The 23,094-nt window shown below is 43.9% G+C and overlaps 1 protein-coding gene across 2 annotated transcripts in view; it reads right to left on the bottom strand.

Annotated features, from left to right (window-relative positions):
* The window catches only part of LOC310869342 (inactive phospholipase C-like protein 2), a 97,235-nt gene that overhangs the window by 31,724 nt on the left and 42,417 nt on the right, over positions 1-23,094 (bottom strand). For both annotated transcript variants that reach the window (XR_014570149.1, XM_083780030.1), the window contains exon 2: positions 2,827-5,313. Coding sequence is in view for 1 of the 2 variants with exons in the window: in XM_083780030.1 (XP_083636156.1) it covers positions 2,827-5,313 (2,487 nt within the window). In the remaining variant the exon portion in view is untranslated. The remainder of the gene's footprint in view (positions 1-2,826; positions 5,314-23,094) is intronic.

Here is a 23,094-nt window from a genome sequence, read left to right as displayed (position 1 = left end):
CAGATTGACTGGCTGAGCATCACAATTACCCACATTCATGTCTTGCTTTTCGACTAGATATTATAATGACTCATGCACTGAAGAAGCTATGGGATTTGAAAAAATATTCTTGTACCGTCAAATATGATTCAATTGGGAAACAACCCTTCTCTCATATCACTGAGGCTAACTTTACTGCCAATCTAAAATAGTCATAGATCAATTTTTACCTCCGGAACGAAAACAAATCTCAATGTATCTGGATCTTGGGCGGAAAAAAACAGATGTCCTTTTATGCATGCCTATTTCAACAACTGAGCAATGTATGACAACATGCCACAGGATCTCTAATCACATCACCGCTTATTTACTTTGGCCTGGCCTTCTGTTTGCCCTGCCATTAGACTGAACTTAGTAGACAGAGGAAACAACCAAGCAAGCAAGCTCTCTGCAGAAGCCCTCACTAGAAGGAAGCTGCTCCAATACCAGAACCAGAAAGGCCTCCTCCGACCATAACGGCCTAAAATGCTGGATCGGGCATTGGCGATTTGGCGAAGTCTATGTACCGATCCAATATCACATACCAGTGGTATCGTATTGGGACTCGATATTGTCCGATACACAATTTTACGTATCGGAATTGTGAAGGAAAACGTGGCATTGGAAATGTTCTACTGAAGACAGACAGGCTGATAGATCTGGGTAGTTGACCTCAGTGGATACGGAATTTACTGTAAAGTGTATTTTAATGTCTTCAAGTATCTAGGGAATAGCCCCCCGGTCCGTACATGCAATATTGGCCTAGTTTTAAGCTTGCTCAACACCCCAGTTTGTGAGGTTCAGAGGGGAACCTGGCTGCAGCAGAGGTACTCGTTAAAACAGAATGTCATCCTGGCAGTGTTAAGCCCGGTTCATACTTCGCCGAACGACGGTGTCACGTATAACAAAATAGCCGATCTACAAGTTCACAGTGTGTTGCAGATGCAATGCATTGTGAGGTTGTAGGTCTACCATTTTCAGTCGTGCAACTGAGCATAAAATAGGCATCAGGGTGTTGACTCAAGCACAGAGCTTATTGGACTTGAAATTCTGTCTGATCTCTTCTTCTTGCATGCAGTGCATCCTGAATCGTTGCCCGTTAATTGAGGACGAGCTTGCCATTTAAAACCTCACATGGAATAATCTGAACTCTTATTATATTTCAGTAAAGAATGTAAAGACAACTATATGGAAATAAACAATAAGAACAAAAGGGAAAACAATATAATATATAATTATTATTATAATATATAATTATTATAAACAATACAATAATAAAATAAGGGCAAAATAACAAAAAAAAGGAAACTCGAACCTCAATATTTGCCAATGCCCCACTGCATTGACGGTTCCTGGCGAATGCTGAATGCTGGCGGATATTTTATTAAGGAAACATGCTGAGATAGGATATTGTTGATGGAGCCAAAATGCTCTGTGCAATGGAGCAGTGTCAACAGCTCAGGCAGCGAATAAAGCTCAAAGCATGAAGCAAATGCATTCAAATATAAAAGCCGTCGGTCCGCCAGACCAAAAACAGAGAGCTGCTGGTGATACCGATATGCAGCCGAGCATGTATACTGTATAACATAACACTGATAGAGCAGCTGTGACAAGCTTCATAATATTATGTCCTTCGGTCACTGCAACTGAAATGGCAAACCAAACGGCAAAGAAAGATATTACTTGAAGAAATAAAGCGATTCAAACCTGCAATAGAGGATACCATGAAATCAATGGTGGTTTGCATCTACGGAGTCTACAGAATAACACCTATTTTCCTTTACTATTTTGAGATACATTTAAAAAAAATCAAATAGCCGATCTACAAGCTTCCAATGTGTCGATGTAGATCGGAAGTATTCTAAAATTGTCAAAATATCAAAATAGTAAAAAAGGTAAAGAAGTTTAGGTATAAGGGGTAATGTACAAAAATAGGGACCTACTGTATGTGCCTAGCAACATAGAGCTCCCCTCTATGTGCCAATTCTAGCTCATTAATGATTACACATAAACCTCTTTTCTTTAATTTTACAACATTGTCCCTTTAGTGTCCCTCCTCCCTACAACATACTGTGTTAACAGAGCATAATTAATGACACAGCTATATCTGTAACAGCCGTAAAACCAGCCGGGCTCTCAGCAACTAGTTTGGTCGCTATTCACTGAAGTGTAAACACAGAGAACAAGCCCATGATATTATTAATTTGTTAATGCCTTTTTCTTCACAGTGTGCTAGGCACATGCACAGCATGCATTGTGCGTAGGGCACCATGGTGCAGGCACTGCGGGCAGCACCAAAATGAGCCAATAATGATCCAATCGCAGTCACAGTAAAAAAAAGTATGTAGAATGGGTACATTTCAAACGAAAGTCAATACAAAAACTGCTACTTTAAGGACAAAACCGAAAAGCACTAGACTTGTTTACATTAGGGTCCTCCATTTTCAATTCATCAGAACATTTACAGAAGTAAAGATATACACTTCGATGCTGGAACGCATCCCTCCCTCCATCCCGCGACACATTGCATGTAGGATATTTGCACGCTCGCGCACATGTCACTGTGTGCGTTCGGGAGGGGGGGCACCACAAATATATTATGCTTAGGGCATCCAATTGCCCAGCAGCAGCCCTGAATGTAATGCCTAAACACCTAGACATACAGTATATGTTATTGACTAACCTGCTTATGTTATACTATACCTACATCGCCCAGCTTTGCCTGTTCTCGCAATGCATCGTGGGCATGATACTGCAGCTTCAGGAACCTCTACCAAAACAATATAGAAAAACTATCCCGGTCCTTACCTGCACATTCTCACGGAGGTCTGTGGCCTCCCGGATGGGTTGGGTGGAAGCCCTGAAGAGCTCGTCCACCACCTTGATCCCTGTGGTTTTGGTGGAGGTGTACTCCCGGGCCTTCCTGCCTTTCCTCACCGACAAACCCCTCTTATGGGCCTTGCCCCCGCCCCGCCTGTTAGTGATGGCCACATGGACAAACAGAGTGGTGTTGGCCAGGAACTCCCCGGTCAAGGACTGCAGGGGGACGTGCCTGTAACCGGGCTGGAGGCACTCGAAGGGGATGGTGTACTGGCCGATGAACTCGTCTCCGATGTAGTCGTCGTCCAGCACCACGAAGCGCAGCGCGGCCAGCTCGGGCAGGTTGATCTGGAAGTCGAAGCTCTCCTCGAAAATGGGATTGTCGCCGTTCTGAGACACGGTTTTAGTCCTCTGCTCGGCACAGTCGGCCGGGATGCCGTGGATCTCCACGTAGATGTAGGGCTCCACCACGTCGCCCTTGGCGGCGGAGCCGCGGGGCTTGGGCAGGTTCTGTCCGCTGATGACCTTGATGTGGAGGAGCTGGGCCGACACGCCGGGCAGATGGTCCCGGGCGTTGGCGCTGAAGTAGGACACCTCCTCCCGCATGATGGCCGGCCGCAGCACGTAGCCACAGTTCCCGTTCTGCCTGAACCAGCCCAGGTTGAGGTCCATCATCAGCCCCGGCGTCTGGTAGTTCATGGCCACGATCTGGCAGCCGCACTTCCAGAAATCCTGGGGGTTCATGTTGCTGGCGTCGATCCGCATCGGCGTGGGATATATCCTGGAGAGGAAGCGTTTGTTGTAGCAGACAAAATCCTCCGGGAACTCGTTGGCAAACCGGTTCGCGTCGACCTCGTTGAAGGAGCTGATCTCCCAGTACTTCTGATCCCTCTTCGAGGTCTCAAAGTCCCTGAATTGGACGGACTTGCAGAGAGACACGAGGTCTGACAGCTCTTTACAAAGCCGGAGTCTCTTACTTGCCAGGCCGTTAAACTCCTTCTCGTCGGCGCCCCCCACTCTCCTGGACATCTCCAAGCCCTCCTCCTCGTCCGTCACCTCCCCTTCGGAGTCGGTGCAGCTGGGGAGCAGCCTCTTCCCCTTCAGGAGGATCTTACCCTTGAGTTTCTCCGGGGAGGGCAGGTAGTGCTGCTCTCTGTTGGGAGGGTCGACGTACAGCTTGTCCCCGAGGATCTTCTTCATGTGCCGGGCCATGACCCTCTGCTGGGGGATGCAGCAGTGGGTCACCAGACAGAGGATCAGCGGATACTCGGAGCTCTCAAACGCGTACTGGTTTATAACGTCCAAGACCTTAGAGAAGGCCAGCTGGGAGGCCACGGAGCTGCCCACGTACACCACAGGCTCGTTGTCTGGGCCGTCCCACACTACGACCTCGAGGCTGCGGCAGCCCATCCGCAGCGCTCGGATGTAGCTGCTGATGTCCGACGAGCCCCAGAAGTGGTCCTCCAGCAGGGAGGCGTTGTGCGAGGCGTTGATGTAGTAGTGGGACAGCGGCTGGCTCATGTCCTGACACACGCGCTTGTGCTGCGGGTCGAAGATGTGGCACTCGGAGGAGAGGAGGTAGTGCGTGAAGCCGTCGATGGAGAGGTAGGCCCTCTCGCGGCCCTCGGAGGACGGCTCGAACCTCTGGACGATGTCCCTGCACATGTCCTCCGTCACACCCTCCACGCCCTGCTCCACTTCCATGAACATCATCAGGTCCTTGCTGTCCAGGTACTCCTTGTTGCTGGAGAACTGCACCAGCAGGAAGAAGGTCTCGGGCCGCGTGCACAGCTCGCAGTACGCCTCCACAAACGTGTCCGCGTTGATGTCCTCGCCGTACTGGTCCTTGGCTTTCTGGAGCTCCTTGAATTTCAGCTCTATCCGCGACTCTTTCATCCCCGGGTTGAGGCCCTTGACGATCTGGGTGGCCCTGAACAGATCTATGTGTCCCTCCTTCTCCATGTCCGCCAGCTCAAACACGGAGCCGATCCAGGAGGTCCTCAGGCTAGGCTGGCTGGGCTCCACCACGTCCACAGCGTGCCGGCCGTACGACACCAGATACCTCAGGCCCATCACCCACGTGCTGACCACGTCCGCCGTGCTGGCCACGAGGTCCAGAGACTCGTAGTTGTCGCCGTAGATGATGGAGAAGGCACACTCGTCGGGGAACTGGTCCGAGAGGCCGTTGCTGCGCAGCACCGGTGTCTTCTTTCCCGGACGGACCTCCTTGATGCTCTTGATCTCCAGCTTGGCTTTTTCCGAGTCCTTCTTGGAGGGCTCCCAGCGCAGCCAGCGCATGTCCGGGTCCAGGAGGAAGTACCGGTTGTACATGCGGGAGTTGGAGCGCACCTTCTTCATCTCGCAGCCCTCCATCATGAAGGCCATGCAGGCCGCCGTGCTGTTGATCTGCCGGTCGTTTGGCATGGAGCTGAAGGAGACTGTCTTCTTCCTCACCTGCCTCTGCTTGGAGCCATCCTGGAGAGAGAGAGAGGGGGGAGAGTTAGAGCATAAGCAATAAAGAAAGCAAGAAAGAAAGAAAGAAAGACGTGAAAGAAAGAAAGACGTGAAAGAAAGAAAGAAAGAAAGAAAGAAAGACGTGAAAGAAAGAAAGAAAGAAAGAAAGAAAGACGTGAAAGAAAGAAAGAAAGAAAGAAAGAAAGAAAGAAGGGTAGGTTACACTCTGTGCATCTGAAACAGAAACACATAAAGCAGACTGACGAGGAGGCATTCAAGCCAGAGGTAAAGAAAGCAGAAAAAACAGCGAGACAAAGAACAGAGCCCTGCCGTCGTCAACAAAGGGGGTTTGCACCCTGATGGATGTGTAGTGTACACGCCAGACCCTAAAACAAATCCTCAAATCCAAACACAGCCCCGTCCGTACTGCAGCTGAATGGGTATGATTTACTTCCTTCTTAACTGAACTGCGCAGAGGCTCTGAACAACACACGCACAGCCCCGACAGCCGGTATCTACCACCTGTCACCTCTATGGGCCTGTTGATTCCCCAACATCCACCAGCCCACCTGCCTACACAGTCAAATCCTCAACTGTTGCTTTAATTCATTGAGACCTGAGACCGGTTTTCTACTAAATGTCTTGACATTTTTTCATGGCAGTTTTGTTTCTGTCAGTCGTTCTCAAACCTTTTCAAGGACCACCGGAATTATCTGAATTTGGCTGCGGACGACGATCTGAAAATATTTTGTTCCAGCCTTCCAGGGACCCCCAGAAGCAAAGATTTGACTTAAAAAACATTCACTGTGAAAGAATATATACGGTAGGACGGCAATCCACTAAATAATGGTGGTTAGGTGACACAGGTGCGTTCCAGGTCTTAAAAGGGGAGTTCCGGACAACCTGTTTTCTTACCATAATATGATGACCATAATCCATTGATCACTGGAAGCAAACTCAGTGCTTTACGCACACAGCCGGTCAAATGCAAAATCTTTTAAATTGCGCAATTTGTTCGTTTTTTGTTTACATCTGTTGTAGATGTGTGTGATGTGGAATATAACTCCACAAAGTGTTGTCACTCTGTCGCTTCCTGCTTACGCTGCATGACGGTTTGAGCCCGCCTACTGTACTTTCTTAAAGCCACAGAGCTCTATATAATTTTTATTTTATATTTTACGCCACTAACAGTGGTTCATACATACATTATCTTATTATTAATAATTCAAGAAAACCCTTCCTTAGCACAGAGCAAGACAGCTGCTCGCTTAGGGGCCCACGGCGCTCGCCAAGCCTCCACGCACCACACCGCCCTGTGCTCTCGCCTCAATGTGCGCTGCTTACAAGCACCAAACATGTGCTTGCACTATCTTAATTTAACTTAATTTGCTTAATCTTTGGCAAAATCAAGTCCTAGCATCGCCATCGCCCCGCAGATCACGTGTCACACAGTGAAATGCATTTTGGGAGGGACACAGATTAATGCATGGGTCACAGTTTTCTGTGCAACATTCCCCTTGCCTACACCTCCCCTTTTGGAGTTACACCGTTCTCGCTGTTCCCTGGCAGCACGGGAAGACTTCGTCCCGACACGCCGCATACTAAAGTTATTTGCAAAGTTAATGTGATAAAATGAACAGCAGGATAAAATCGGAAAGATTATCTGTCTATATCAGCAACACACAGATGTGTCTTGCAACGATGGGTCGTGCGCATGTGTGTGAGTATTTATGTGAGTCGAGTCCCAGGAATACACAGACCTCCCCCCCCCAGGGAATGCTTTGCCCACCACTTGCCTAATAATATTAATTCTGTGACCATCCCAACTTCCCAAGCTCATTCGTTAACAATTCCCTCCCAATCAATAATGTGATATTACATCGCATTACCCACACTGTACATCATGTCTTGTTCATATGGGTAGGGACTAGTCATCAGAATTCAGTAAAAAAAAAACTGCTACTGTGGAACAATACTAATAATTGTACTGCTGGGACCCTGTCCCAATTGGAGACAATCATGTCCTCATTTTTCTAATCATTTGACATATCCCAGGTTATGCATTGTTGTATAACGCATCATGATTGGAGGAGCAAGCGTACTCCCGTGGTTTTCCTCCTAGACGAATGGTAATATAATGAATGCCATATGAAGTCTGGATCTTTTTAGAAGAGCACCGCTCACAGTAATGATAGGGAAAGAAACAGCGCTTACCACTTCGGTTTGGCCCGACTCTGGATGGGTTCGTTTCTCAAAGAAAGTAAAGGGCCTAAAAAACCCTGCATTCCACATTGTCATACAACTGCAAATGAGATTTTCTAGTTAAATATTCATCTTGTGGGTAACCTGCTATAAATACATGCAATTCTTAGTCATTTCCTGATATGTGACGTTCTGTTCGAGTCAGTTCGACCCATTTTTCTCTCTCTTAAAAGCCTAATCTGAAGAAGTCATCCGTGAAAATATTAAAGAAGACTCTCCATTACACCTGTTGTGTGCTGTGGATGAACTGTAGAGGATTTATACTTCGTTGCGTGGCGTGATGTGAGCTTGTAGATCTTGTGCGTAACATAGCACACAACCAAGTATACAGTATATCATATCAGGCATTACTCTAGATAGATGCATAGTCTGGCATGGATGCTGTCGGCCTGGTTTATGGTTGGAACTTGGAACATGGACTTGTTTCATAACATAATGTTTTAGTGTGATTTAAAAACTAACCTAAATTGAAAGATCAGCCAGACAGTGCAGTTTTATAGAATGACTTATACAGTACAAGCCTTTCAACTTTTTTCGCTGTCAAATATTAGAAGACAAATTCACATTAAAAAAGACATTTGTGTACAGAATGCGACATAATACTCCGATGATTCACCACTGGTGAATCACCAGTGGTAATGTTTGATTACTTGGCAAAGTCTCTTACGTCAAAACGAATTACACGCACAGCCCCTTAATCCAAACTGCCCTCCTGCCTCTTTCCTCTTCTGTTTTTAGCTTTGCCTAAAACGAAACGAGATCCAACGCGCCGAAGGTCCTAGAGCCGTGGCACGGTGCATATGTCTCCTTCACTGGACAAATGTCTGCCTCCACCTGGCTGATGGATCTCCAGAGCGCGGGGTTCAGCTCCAGCCACAGTGAAACACCTCGGGGGCCATTCGTCTTCCCCTTTGACAGCCCAGAGGCAGACACCGGCCCATTAATGAGCGCCACTTGACGCAAAGCCTGGGAAATGACACAATCATCACTCTCCTGTTTTGCCCTTGCCGCATGACCTACAGATCCTCTTTCCTACAGGCGACCGTCAAATCCCCTCATTCCAGATGCATGGATTCGCAAGTCCTCCAAAGTCCATTCAATCAAAAAAAAAAGGAGGAAAAAGAGACTATATATATAATATATATGCACGTGCACACACACACAATCTCAAAGGAGTTACAGTACAAAGCATTCTGAATGAACACATTTGGTTGCTACTATACAACCACTGAATAGGGCAGTGTTTCCAGGATGAGGTGCAGTGCTTTTGGACCACCCAGATAAAAAGGCCATCTCAGCAGCTGATCAAAACAAAGCCTGGAACAGGCATGTAGACCCCGGGGAGAAGCCATAAACGGCAAAATTCAGAGTGCTAAATTAAATCTGTCCGAGTAAAGACAGATGACCCTCAAGAGTCAGGACTCCGGATGTTGCAACACAGGGACCGTGCCATAGAGAATTCTGATACTAAACAGGTTTATTTTTCTCCTTCGCTTCTCCAAGAAAAACTTTTTTGCATCCAGTTGTTGTGTGAGCCGGCTCCAAGAAGTGCACATGTTAACTCGCTAAAGGACAACATTGGACAAGTTTTATTAAAAGTCACAGATCGCCTAGAATGACGTCGAGCGAGGAAAGTGTTAAAGGGACACTTCACCCTTTTTGCAAAAATGTTATTGACGTTTAGAAGATTTAGAACACTTTCCTGGGAGTCTTTGTGTGTATTATGTGGTTATAGATATTTTAGATTTTAGCAGTGAGCCCAGTGTCTATGATCATGGACACTGGGCTCACTTACTTCCTGGACTACATGTCTCAGTAAAACAGCCCTCCCCCTATCCACAAGGAGGAGCAGTGCACCAAAGCATTATGGGAATTGTAGTCCAGGAAGGAAGTGAGCCCAGTGTCCATGACATCATATACACTGGGCTCACTGCTAAAATCAAAAATATCTAGGAGAGTGTTCTAAATCTTCTAAACGTCATTAACATATATATTTTTGAAGTGTCCCTTTAATAGACGAGGCTACGGTCTGTTTGTTGGTTCAGCTAGACTAGGCCATAACCTCACTCTCTCTCTCAGAGTTAATCTAGGGCTGAAGAGATTGTGTTGTCAACCACTTCAAATGGTGGTGAAGACAAGACCAACCACAGCATCCACACCCACAGCACCTAACTCTCCTCTCCAGCAAACTGTGACCCAGCACTCCATTTTGAAAAACATCGACAAGTTGTGAGCTTGTAGTTTAGGGATAAGGGATTTAGCATGGATGAAAATAGAGCCCAAAGTGTCTATTTTACGTCATGATGATGTACGATGATAAGAGCGCCCCTCATTTCACACGGGTGTGATTTTTGAGGGGCGCTAGGTTTTGTCCCCACACGTCTCAATATTTGCCATTGACAATGAAAGGAGAAATTAGGTCAAATGTCCGCTAAATCTTGTCCCCACACGTCTCATATTTGCTATTGACACTAAAAGGAGAAATTGGGTCAAATGTCCGCCAAATATGACGTCAATTTAACCAACCAATCACATAAATTCAGTTGTTCATGAGATGATGAACAACTGAATAATGATAAGAGCGCCCCTCACTTCACACGGGTTACGGGTGTGAAAAAATTATATTAACACATACAAAACTGGTTCAGACCGTACGACGTGTGGGCACGTCATAAGCAATCCAAACGAAGGGTTACTAGGATGCGCAGCTTCAATGATATCAAACGAGAGAAGAATATTCTGAATTTTTTCCTCTTTTTTTTTAGTTGGACTCCAAGGCCACCATACGCTTTGCTCTTCGTTCATCCGCGGTCCCGGTCACTTCCTAGTTTACCGCTGCAGAAAGAATGCCTCGTATCTGCTAATCCAGGGCACTCTCCGTGGTTTTGATCAGATGGACATACTAAGCTCTTAATTTCTGACTTCTGACCTGCCTCTCGTTCAAAAATATGAACGCGAGGGATCATTAGCGATTGTTAGCGGAATCTCAGCGAGGTAATCAAGCAAAAATATGTCTCAGTTTTTTTCCTGGATCCGAAGGCCAGTTGAAAATAGCTGATCTACAAGCTCACAATGTGTTGCGATGAGGAGGGGGATGCCATCAGTTGCCTCTTATTTTTTAAGATTAGTTTTTGGCTTTAGTGCCTTTATTGATAGTTGCAGTGAAGATGGACAGGAAATAGGGAGGGAGAGACAAGCAGCAAAGGTCGTCATGAATGGGACTCGAACATGCAACGTGCTGTCAGGCCAGAGCCTATATGTGGCATGCGCCTGGACCTCTATGCCAGCGGGCGCCACACCATCAGTTGTCGCTGATCAGGAGTGATTGCTTCCAGGCTTTCTTTGGGGGAAGCACTGTGACCATAAAGGTCAAAGGGCACGGGGGTTAATCATCTGCTTTATTAGCATGCTGCTACAATTAGCCGGTGCATACAGCATGACAACAATGCCTGATTTATGCTTGGTTGGCACGCCGGTGTCGTCGCGTATACCAAAGAATTACGCTGATCTACAAGCTCACACGTGGTACACATCGTGGAACGTTGTGAGCTTGTAGATCTGCTGCTTGTGGTAGAAGTCAGGCTCAAAAGCTGTTGCCCACAGATGTGGATGGCTTATGAATCAGATCCAAGGAGGCACATGGACAAGACGTCTTCTGTGCAGAGTGACACAGTTCATTTCAGACACGGCTGAACACCAATCCTTCATTGATTTCTAACCTGAAAGTGCAGGGGTCACTGTGACCTGGGCTAATGGGAGCAATCATTCAGTCGGTCAGTTCTACGACATTGGCCCCCTTTTGGGCTCTGTGGGAAGTACAAAAGGTCACAGTCAAGCAAAACCAAAACAACAGCCTTTATCGGTCATAATGTTTATACGGTGTCATCTTCAAAGGTTTTCTCATTCACACTCACAAATAAACGTCACATCCTAAATTATTATTTTTCTTCTATTCTATTCTTTCTCTCTCGTTCTCTTCACCACATCCTCAACATGTTTCCCCTGACCAACGACGCCGTCCACTTCTCCATTCTCGCAAACCCTCAGGGGTCTTTCCTGCCAGCGTGCGTGCGTGCATGCGTGCGCACATGTGTGTGTGTGTGTGTGTGTGCGTGCGTGTCTGCCTCTTGTGCTGTTTGCTGCTGTTGCCGGGGTGATGGTGTGTATTTTTGTAATAATTTCCCCCCTGCTGTGGTGGCGCCAGCGCCCCAGGCAGGGTCAAAGAAGAGTGAAGCTGATGGGCACAGGCAGGCCGTCATGAGACACACAGGGTCCCTGTGTTACTACGGACGAGCCAAATCACGCTTAACTCTCACCTTATCAACCCCTTCACACATGCCTGGCCCCCATACGCAGTTCAACACCACAGACTGACTGACTCGAGGGAAACAATTAGTACCAATTTCACCTGACCTATACATGATTATGCCCTCTGTGTTGTGTGTGTGTGTGTGTGTGTGTGTGTGTGTGTGTGTGTGTGTGTGTGTGTGTGTGTGTGTGTGGGGGGCATGCTAGCACTTCCAAAGGACCCCCACTTTCACCTTTCACTCTCCTTGCGGCACGGATCTCAGAGCACAAATCCAAATACCCTGCTCCTCTCTCTGTGTGCTTACATGACAGCATAAACAGCTCTCGCAGGCACGCACGCACGCACACAGCAGCATAAACAGAGGAGGGCTAACACAAATTATAATATAACAATTTATTTAAAATGCCTTTCGACGAACACAAGGTACTGAAGTTAAAAACAAGCACAAGTTCTTGCAGGAAATAAAAATCTAATCTAAGCGGGTGAAATTTGTTTTTGTGCAAGCTCCATCGTTTTTGTTATTTCCATAAGAGAAAGGGAAGAAGAAGAAAAGCGGACAAGGGGTCAGAGAGGGAGAGATCGATAAAATAAATATAGCTGCAAGCAGCAATACGACGAGGCCAAGCCATATAGTCCCTGTTCTTCGCTGGGTGGTCACTTTGTTAGTTACACTGACTGGCTGAAGGGGTTGTCTGTCGACGCTGTACTCCACCAGCCAACCATGCATTAGCAGGGTCAAGAATCGTGAATGGAAATGCTTGATTTCAAGGGAGAGTGGTTAACCAGGCTACAAATTCCTGACGCCCCCACCATAAAAGAATGGATAGATGAATGGATAGATGATAAATGATATTTATAATATGGAACAGATCACGTTCTCTCTCAGACTGCAGAAGGAGAAATGTATAAAGTTTTGGTCTAACTGGGTGAAATATATTATACCTTTGCAACCAGATTAAAAAAGCAAACTAATAATTACTATTTGAAAATGGTTGTATAATATGATTGTGGATGAACTTAAATAAAGAATACAAAAATAATAATAACCAGGCTACGAAAATCCCAGGAGTGGATAGAGTGGATCAAATAATTCATACAAAATTGGGAGATCTAAAGGTCAGTGGTCCTTTGACGAATGACTGTGAGCTTCAGTTCTAGACTGTTTCCCATGACCCTCTGCCATATTGCCACATTTAGTGGAAAGCGACCGCACAGAACTGCTAAAACCACCAAAAAATGGCGGAAGAAAACTAGAAAACCTAAACCCCTAAACAAAATAATGATCTAAATATTCACACATACCGTACGTTATTTCTATCCGGTTAAGACATAAAGGTGTGTTAGTTACGATGCCATAGACTGGCCAAGTACTTTGATAACGGGTATTGCAATAAGTTCTGTGACAATAAGTACCAGTAAGATCGAGGTCACGTGCACGCATCCGCCTCATTGACGGCAGACTGCTGGCCGAGCACTGGCGCTTTGGGATGGGGGGGTCAGATCAGCATATGGAATTAATTCTGTACTGGCCATATATGGAGCGTGTCTTGTGTACAGGGTTTGATGAGGTCAGATCAACATTAACAATGTCAGAACAGGTCAGCTCCATATATGGAGATCTAAGGGTGGCAGCGGGGGCAGTGTCTTGAGTGTACAGGGTTTGATGAGGGCCAGGCCTTAATTTTTGCGCCTGTTGACTAGTAACTAATAACTTTGAGGCGGGTATAGAGTTTGAATGGGCAGGTATCGGTCAAAAGGGAGACATCAAAGAGGAAGGACGGGTGGGGAAGGATCAACATATGGAATGTCAGAACTCAGAAAGCTGATAAGAGTTTTTTAGAGTGCTGACAGAGCTGGATCTGTTTGCTACCAAGCAGTGAGCACAGTCATGAGTATGTGGCCTGCTATCTCTTCCTGTGGGACTCTGGACATACAGTACTGTACCACGGATCCATTCAACGCTAGTCCTCACATGGCTGCCTGCCACCGACAACATGCGCTCTACCGTTCTTATCGCTCACGGTAAAACGATGCAGCGAGAAGTCAAGCCTCTGCCGTTTGTTCTCGCCCACACAGAGCTAAAAACGCCATGATCTGCAGGTCGCAGATGGATGGGTGAGCGAGGCGGCTGGGGCACACTGGGAACCAGTGATGGAAAGTAACTAAGTACAGTACAGTTTTGAGAAATTTGTACTTTTGTGTTTTCCAATACCTTTACTACTACTACTACATCTCAGAGGCAAATATTGTACTTTTACTCCACTACATTTATTTTAAAACTTTAGTTACTAGTTACTTTGGAGATTTTTATTATTATTACAAAATATACTGTACTTCGCGTCCGATGAAGGATCCAAACGGGAAGTCCTTGCCAGAATTGCTTAAACAACTGCTGCCCTGGCAAAACTCAAGCCCATATGGAAGGACACAAACATCAGTCTGGCATCAAAGGTGAGACTACTGCGATCCCTGGTCATGTCAATCCTTCTTTATGCTTGTGAAACTTGGACTCTTACAGCTGAGCTACAGAAGATGACCTTCTTACCACTGTCATGAAGCGTGAACTGAGGTGGTACGGACTACGGACACATCACCAGACTCACCAAAGGATTTTTTTCTACATCGCAGTATCGCTACTTTTACTTATGTAAAGAATGTGAGTACTTTTGTACTCACACTCTCTCCAGTACCACTGGAGAGAAGTGGAACAGGGGAGTGAGTCCATGATGTTCGCGCCACGCTGGTGAGTCATCATCAGTCATGGTGGGGGTGAGGCAGGGGCTCCTGGCCCCACACACACACAATGCTAAGTGAGTGAGTGAGTGAGTGAGTGAGTGAGTGAGTGAGTGAGTGAGTGAGTGAGTGTGTGTGTGTGTGTGTGTGTGTGTGTGTGTGTGTGTGTGTGTGTGTGTGTGTGTGTGTGTGTGTGTGTGTGTGTGTGTGTGTGTGTGTGTGTGTGTGTGTGTGTGTGTGTGTGTGTGTGTGTGTGTGTGTGTGTGTGTGTGTGTGTGTGTGTGCAAAAGTGTGAATGTGTGAGTTTGCTTCAATCCAGACGGTCCATTGTGCTCCATCTGTGCTCCAATAAAAAGGTCCATTCCGCTGCTAACCCTCTGTCTAATAGTGTGTCTATGCTCCAGTGATGAGCCAGATTCCCCAGGAGAGCTTTAAAGGAGCCGAAGGAGCCAAACAATGCACTAATTACAGCAGGAGAGAACGGTGGCCATGCAGTCAGTCCTGTATTGAATCCTGGACCAGAGGCTGACTAAATTAATATAGCAAAGTAAAAGATTCTGGACCAGAGGCTGACAAAATGAATAAAAGAAAGAAAGCGGACGGGGGGCCCTAAAGACGGCAGTTAGTGGTGTAAAATGTACTCAAAATATTTTACTAAAAGGGGAATTCGGCCCCAAAACAGTTTTTTTCACCATTTTCTAATGTTATGTCCTCTACTGACTGTCTGGTACAAGTGATATTTTCTCCTTAGCTTAGAACGGGAGCGGTAGGTGAATCGATTTATCGGCTGTTAAATCGGTTCAAATTAATGCATTTTTTCCCTTGATATGCGATATGCGTTCCTCAGCATCTCTGTATGTAGTCCACAGCGGTAGTGTCCCAACTGACTTGCCGTATTGTTGATACAAGGGCTTTGTCTCAAATCACGGGCGGAGTATCGTCTTGCAAGACTTCTGGGTCCTTGGAGAGTTGAGCAGGACTGGAATGTACAGTATCAATACTGCAATCAAGTAGATATACCAGTCTGGTATTAAGAATTTATTTGAATAAAAGTACAACACAACATTGGTATCAAAATGTACCAACGGTAGAAAGTATGCAGAATGTCCAAAATGTATGAGAAATATTTGAAAATGGCTGGTCTACAAGCTCACGATGCGTACAGGGTTGACGTGGTTAACGTGGGCTTAGAAAATTTGCCCCGTTTAATGGATTCAAATGGAGCCTGGATGAAAAGAATCCCATAGCTGGTGGGGATGGAGGCGCTCCATAGCAACCGGAGCAATGCTAAAACGTAAAGTGACGGTCGGCGCTTTCATATATGGAGTATACGGGGGGGTACGAACATGTACGTACTGTAGCTGGCACCTGCCGTACCCTAGCCTAGGGGGTACGATTATAATCGTGGGCCACGCTGACACTATAGTATACAGTACAGTAGCACCATCATGATAGCCTGATAGGGGTACACAAATAAATCATACTATGAATTCACCACACATTACTTTACGTACGTGCACATGCAAGCGCAGTAGAGCGAGCGCACACACACGCACACACTATCACCTCCTCCTCCAATGACTGACTGTCTCCCCGGTCGCCTGCCTCCTTACTTTCCATCTCTGTGCACATCTCCAAAGGGGCCAATTATTTCCAGCACATACAGTATACCTGTGTCAATGCACGTGTTTGCCTCTCTCTCTCTGTGGGAGGGTGTGTGTGTGTGTGTGTGTGTGTGTGTGTGTGTGCCGCAACGATAGATTATTCTATTGACTATATTTCCATTATCGGTAATCTAAAACCATCAAGCATCATTCAAGCATTATTTTATACTTAGTTACCTTACTTTTCATTTAATAATAATAGTAAACTAGAAAGCAGTTCCTGTAGAAACTGCGTGGGCTCGCATAAAATGCAATGTATAAAGTTATTGCTGTGTCAAGTTTGAAACTTGGGGACCGGAGTAATAGTGTTCCCATTGGTGGTCTAAATCCATAATCAAAATTTCGTGACTGTAGCATATTGTAAACAAAAGTAGAAAATGTATTAAAGCTGAAGTAAAAGTTAAAAAAGTATGAACATTTGTTCGTTTTTTTTTTTTTTTTTTTATTAAAAATCATTTTTTCAATTCTTAAAAAAAAATATATATTTTTTTTTATATACTCACGTGCGTGCGCTTGCGAGAGCTGTGTAAAGGCCAGCTAATAGGAAGACAGTGTGTGTGCATGCGTGCGTGCGCTTGAGTGTGTCTAGCCTAATTGCACAAATAGCAGACCTACAAGCTCACAAGGTATCGCAGAGCAACTCATTGAGATCTTGAAACTTTAATGTCAAGCCCTGTAATTAAGCCCTTATATGTCTCAGCTGTGGAAGAGTAAAAGAGTGCAAGCACAATGCAAGCACTATGACTGGGAGATTTCAATGGTCCTAAATGGGGGAAAACTATGCCCGAACAAATTGCTCTATTGCAAAAAGTAAAAGTCGAATGCAAATATTTTATTGTGGTGTTGGTACGATCGAAAATGTGGTTATAAGAGCGAGTTAAGAATTGTCATCGCGATAATTTCCTCGTAAGAATTATACAATGGAGGTCAATGAGCAGCTTGACTGTATTTGTGTCACTTAAAAGGCCGTAGTTCACATTCTGTATGTCTCTGTGCTTTGGTGGTCACATTGTGTGAAAGAGGACATGTGTGGCTACAAAATGACCAAAGAACATGCGTGTAAAATGAATATTTTGGCCGGGACGACAATTTGTACATTTTCAAGGAAAGAATTTCAGTTTCCACACTCTAGTCAAAGAAGCCCCACACTCTAAGTTGGCACTAATTAGGCGAAACGGCCTGCGATTGAACTGCGATTTCGGAAAAAACGTTTAACGTATTGGAATACGGCTTGAACCACGAAAAAGTCCAGAGTCGTGTGAGCTTTCTAAAGTTTAAATCACGTTTCTACGACAAAGTATGCCAGAGTAATGAGGCTGCAAAAGTGAGGTTGATTTAGAGATAAAATCCCATTCATTGTCTATGGGAGGAAAAAACTATAAATAAAGTTAAATATTTTAAAAAGTATAAACTTTTTCAAAACAACTTTTTCACCAATGAAAGTTCAAAGATAGATGAACATTATAGTTTGAATGAAGTTTCAAAGTGAAAGTATGACGGAGTAATAAGAGCTCAAAAAAGTTAACTGTGAAAAATGGGACCTTTCTTCCATCGACTCTCATTATAAAGAATGTAAAGAAAAAGTTAAAAAGTTAAAAAGTATAAAAAGTATAAAACAAGCATAAATAACTGCAAAGAGCTGAACTGTTTGAAGTTTGAACAACATTTCTAGCATAAAGTATGTGGAAGTAGTAAGAGGACGAATAAATAATAAATATAAACTGGCAATAACTAGTGTGTGCTCAAACACCACTAGGGTTCATGTCCTGTCTCTTACCACAGCAGGCCCCTAGCTGTCTGTAACCACTAGGGTTCATGTCCTGTCTCTAACCACTAGGGTTCATGTCCTGTCTCTAACCACTAGGGTTCATGTCCTGTCTCTTACCACAGCAGGCCCCTAGCGGTCTCTAACCACTTCCGACTCCCATCGCCCTGCTCACTCTCACTGATTATCTGGCTGTGTGGGTGGCAAAGCTCGAGCTGCATCGAAAAATAACAGTATAATCCTTTGTATGTGGAAGGGAGGGGGGCGGCGGGGGGGTTACAAAGAAAGGGAAAGAGAGAGAAAAGGGGGACCGGAGGGATGGAAGGAAAGAGAGATAGAAAGAGAGAGGGAAACAGAGAGACACATTGTGTGTCCCAAAACTGCATGTCCCGTGTCAGATAGTCTCCGGTGAACCCTGATTCTGGGCATGAAGTTGGGAATTTTCGACGAACTGTCTTATTGCACCTGATCCACTAGCTAGGTCAATATTTATTATATTATTATAACTGTCTTATTGCACCTGATCCACTAGCTAGGTCAATATTTATTATATTATTATAACTGTCTTATTGCACCTGATCCACTAGCTAGGTCAATATTTATTATATTATTATAACTGTCTTATTGCACCTGATCCACTAGCTAGGTCAATATTTATTATATTATTATAACTGTCTTATTGCACCTGATCCACTAGCTAGGTCAATATTTATTATATTATTATAACTGTCTTATTGCACCTGATCCACTAGCTAGGTCAATATTTATTATATTATTATAACTGTCTTATTGCACCTGATCCACTAGCTAGGTCAATATTTATTATATTATTATAACTGTCTTATTGCACCTGATCCACTAGCTAGGTCAATATTTATTATATTATTATAACTGTCTTATTGCACCTGATCCACTAGCTAGGTCAATATTTATTCTCCTACACCTCATTATCTAGAGACCAACTAACAGCGGGCACAAATCTATATGCAACAGTGCCTATACTGTAAAATCCGGAGCGTAAAATTAACACTGTATTTTACAGTGACTTGCGGACAGTACAGTTGTGTCAACTACCGGTAGTACATCTTACACATCATGAACTGTCTCCTGCGTCAAGCTGTTCTCAGAAGAGAAGCATGAGAATGAGAATTTTCCTCAAAAGGTTTTCTCCATTTTGTAAGACAAATTAGGGACACTCAGAAAAAGATGAAATCTCACCAGGCTATGTATGTACAGTTTTTAGTATTCACCAGTTGCTCCTATGCCACCAAAATGTGGAACGCCCTACTAACAGTCATTAAGACATGTGAATCCCTTGACTCCTTCAAAACCGCTCTCAAAGGGCACCTACGGATGGCTGAAATTCGAAACTGGCCCCCGTAAAAAACTGAATCCCCCTCCCACCCCTTTTGCCCCTAACTGTATGCGTTAGTTTTTTTTTCCTTTTTACCTCCTCTATGATGATTTCCTGTTTAGTATATTTGTACGTCTCTAATTGTTATGATGAATTGAACAGGGCCCTATTGTAAACAAGTGTAATACTTCAGTTTTGCATTGAGTTGTGCTTGAAATGTACTGTAATTCTCCAATCTGTTAATAAATTCATCAATCAATCAAGCGTTCATATTCTGGGAGGAACAAAAATAGCCGATTTACAAGGTCACATTTGTAAGATTTGTGAGCTTGCAGATCAGCTATTTTTGGCAAGACATAACGGCAGAAATACAGAAATAAGCTATGTCTATTACAACCTGTATTACAGTATGAGCTGTTTGCAAACTTTGCATGGAGATGTGTCATTGTTTGATGGCAACCAACTCACACCACCACTGACAACAAGTGACAAAACAGACATTCCAATTACAGTACATCCTATTGTGAAATGGAGATCTGGGTAGTTTCCCCAAGTCATCATTGTCCTTTTAGCACTCCACGTCCTCGGTACTAAGTTAGTAACGCCTACACACTGCGAGCAACAAGGAATGAGAGTCACGTAAGGCATTTTAACCTCTGATGTCTTACGTATACAACTGGTTACAATAATACTTTTACTACTTTTCCCATCTACATCTCTTTCGCCAAAAATAGCAGATCTAACTGACGCAATGTGAGCTTGTAGTCCAGCAATACTTTTGGCTTATGTTCCCCAAGGAATACAGACACTAGGGTTCAAGTGGTAAAAAACAAAAACAAATACAAAACAAAAACCATACATTCAAACCATTCGAATATATCGAATTCTATATTATTTTTAATTGCGACCATAGGTCGCAGTTTACTATGAAAACCTGCACGAGGTGTCCGTCACACCTCGTGACATGCTCCATATAAGGCCAATACAGAATTAATTTCATATGTACACTGTACACTTAAGACGCGCTCCATATCCTTACGGCAGGTATGGTTGCTGGAAAAAATGGATACTGATAAACTGGAAGTCTCCAACCTCTCCATGTTTCAAAAGATGGCTCAACGAGATGCTCTCCATTGCTAAGCTGGAACAAATTTGTCATGACGGACAGAATACACAAGCTAAGTTCCAGAAAATGTGGATGCCATTCCTTGCATAGTTGCATAGTTTATATGTTCTGTATATCTGGCTGCTATGGTGCAACCGTGCATCTTTCACTATTGAACTCATAATTTCCCCATATCTGATGGTCATCAATCACTCCCATTCGTTCTCTTGTTTCCGTTTAGTTTTTTGTGTGCGTGTATGTCTCCTGTATAGTATGTAGTGTAAAGGTTTCATGACATGTCTCTTGTATAGTATGTAGTGTTAAAGGTTTTATGACATTCATTTTAATTTATTTTTCTTTTTCTTTTAGGTTTTATGACCTCAATTACACCCAAAAAACCTGAACTTTGAACATTCAGTGGATTTTCTGTGGTCTGAAGTTTTCTTTGGGGTTTGGAAGCCTTTTAAACTACAATGAAAACAGGCAACACAGTGAAAACAGTGACATCTGCTATGTCACTGGCTATGTATGTACAGTTTTTAGTATTCACCAGTTGCTCCTATGCCACCAAAATGTGGAACGCCCTACTAACAGTCATTAAGACATGTGAATCCCTTGACTCCTTCAAAACCGCTCTCAAAGGGCACCTACGGATGGCTGAAATTCGAAACTGGCCCCCGTAAAAAACTGAATCCCCCTCCCACCCCTTTTGCCCCTAACTGTATGCGTTAGTTTTTTTTTCCTTTTTACCTCCTCTATGATGATTTCCTGTTTAGTATATTTGTACGTCTCTAATTGTTATGATGAATTGAACAGGGCCCTATTGTAAACAAGTGTAATACTTCAGTTTTGCATTGAGTTGTGCTTGAAATGTACTGTAATTCTCCAATCTGTTAATAAATTCATCAATCAATCAAGCGTTCATATTCTGGGAGGAACAAAAATAGCCGATTTACAAGGTCACATTTGTAAGATTTGTGAGCTTGCAGATCAGCTATTTTTGGCAAGACATAACGGCAGAAATACAGAAATAAGCTATGTCTATTACAACCTGTATTACAGTATGAGCTGTTTGCAAACTTTGCATGGAGATGTGTCATTGTTTGATGGCAACCAACTCACACCACCACTGACAACAAGTGACAAAACAGACATTCCAATTACAGTACATCCTATTGTGAAATGGAGATCTGGGTAGTTTCCCCAAGTCATCATTGTCCTTTTAGCACTCCACGTCCTCGGTACTAAGTTAGTAACGCCTACACACTGCGAGCAACAAGGAATGAGAGTCACGTAAGGCATTTTAACCTCTGATGTCTTACGTATACAACTGGTTACAATAATACTTTTACTACTTTTCCCATCTACATCTCTTTCGCCAAAAATAGCAGATCTAACTGACGCAATGTGAGCTTGTAGTCCAGCAATACTTTTGGCTTATGTTCCCCAAGGAATACAGACACTAGGGTTCAAGTGGTAAAAAACAAAAACAAATACAAAACAAAAACCATACATTCAAACCATTCGAATATATCGAATTCTATATTATTTTTAATTGCGACCATAGGTCGCAGTTTACTATGAAAACCTGCACGAGGTGTCCGTCACACCTCGTGACATGCTCCATATAAGGCCAATACAGAATTAATTTCATATGTACACTGTACACTTAAGACGCGCTCCATATCCTTACGGCAGGTATGGTTGCTGGAAAAAATGGATACTGATAAACTGGAAGTCTCCAACCTCTCCATGTTTCAAAAGATGGCTCAACGAGATGCTCTCCATTGCTAAGCTGGAACAAATTTGTCATGACGGACAGAATACACAAGCTAAGTTCCAGAAAATGTGGATGCCATTCCTTGCATAGTTGCATAGTTTATATGTTCTGTATATCTGGCTGCTATGGTGCAACCGTGCATCTTTCACTATTGAACTCATAATTTCCCCATATCTGATGGTCATCAATCACTCCCATTCGTTCTCTTGTTTCCGTTTAGTTTTTTGTGTGCGTGTATGTCTCCTGTATAGTATGTAGTGTAAAGGTTTCATGACATGTCTCTTGTATAGTATGTAGTGTTAAAGGTTTTATGACATTCATTTTAATTTATTTTTCTTTTTCTTTTAGGTTTTATGACCTCAATTACACCCAAAAAACCTGAACTTTGAACATTCAGTGGATTTTCTGTGGTCTGAAGTTTTCTTTGGGGTTTGGAAGCCTTTTAAACTACAATGAAAACAGGCAACACAGTGAAAACAGTGACATCTGCTGGCAAATCCCATTGACATATATGGGATTTGCAGGGTCTTACATCACTTACTGCCGGCAAATCAGAGCACCTGTTTGAGCCAGAAAACCCCAGATCACAGAAAATCTACTGAATGTTAAAAGTTCATGTTTTTTGGGTGCAATTGAGATTAGAAAACCTAAAAAAATCCAAAACCTTTTTTTAAATGTCACAATCCCTTTAAAGGTTTCATGACATGTCTCCTGTATAGTACGTGTTTCATGACATTCATTCTTATTTTTATTTTAGGTTTTATGACCTCAATTACACCCAAAATTATGAGCTGCAATGAAACAGGCAAAACAGTGAAAACTGTGACATC

The sequence above is a fragment of the Protomyctophum parallelum genome (assembly GCF_964188405.1).
Source record: "Protomyctophum parallelum genome assembly, chromosome: 13".
NCBI classification, from domain to species: domain Eukaryota; kingdom Metazoa; phylum Chordata; class Actinopteri; order Myctophiformes; family Myctophidae; genus Protomyctophum; species Protomyctophum parallelum.
The sequence above is the reverse complement of the archived record's forward strand: the minus strand, read 5'-3'. Positions and strand labels throughout refer to the sequence as shown.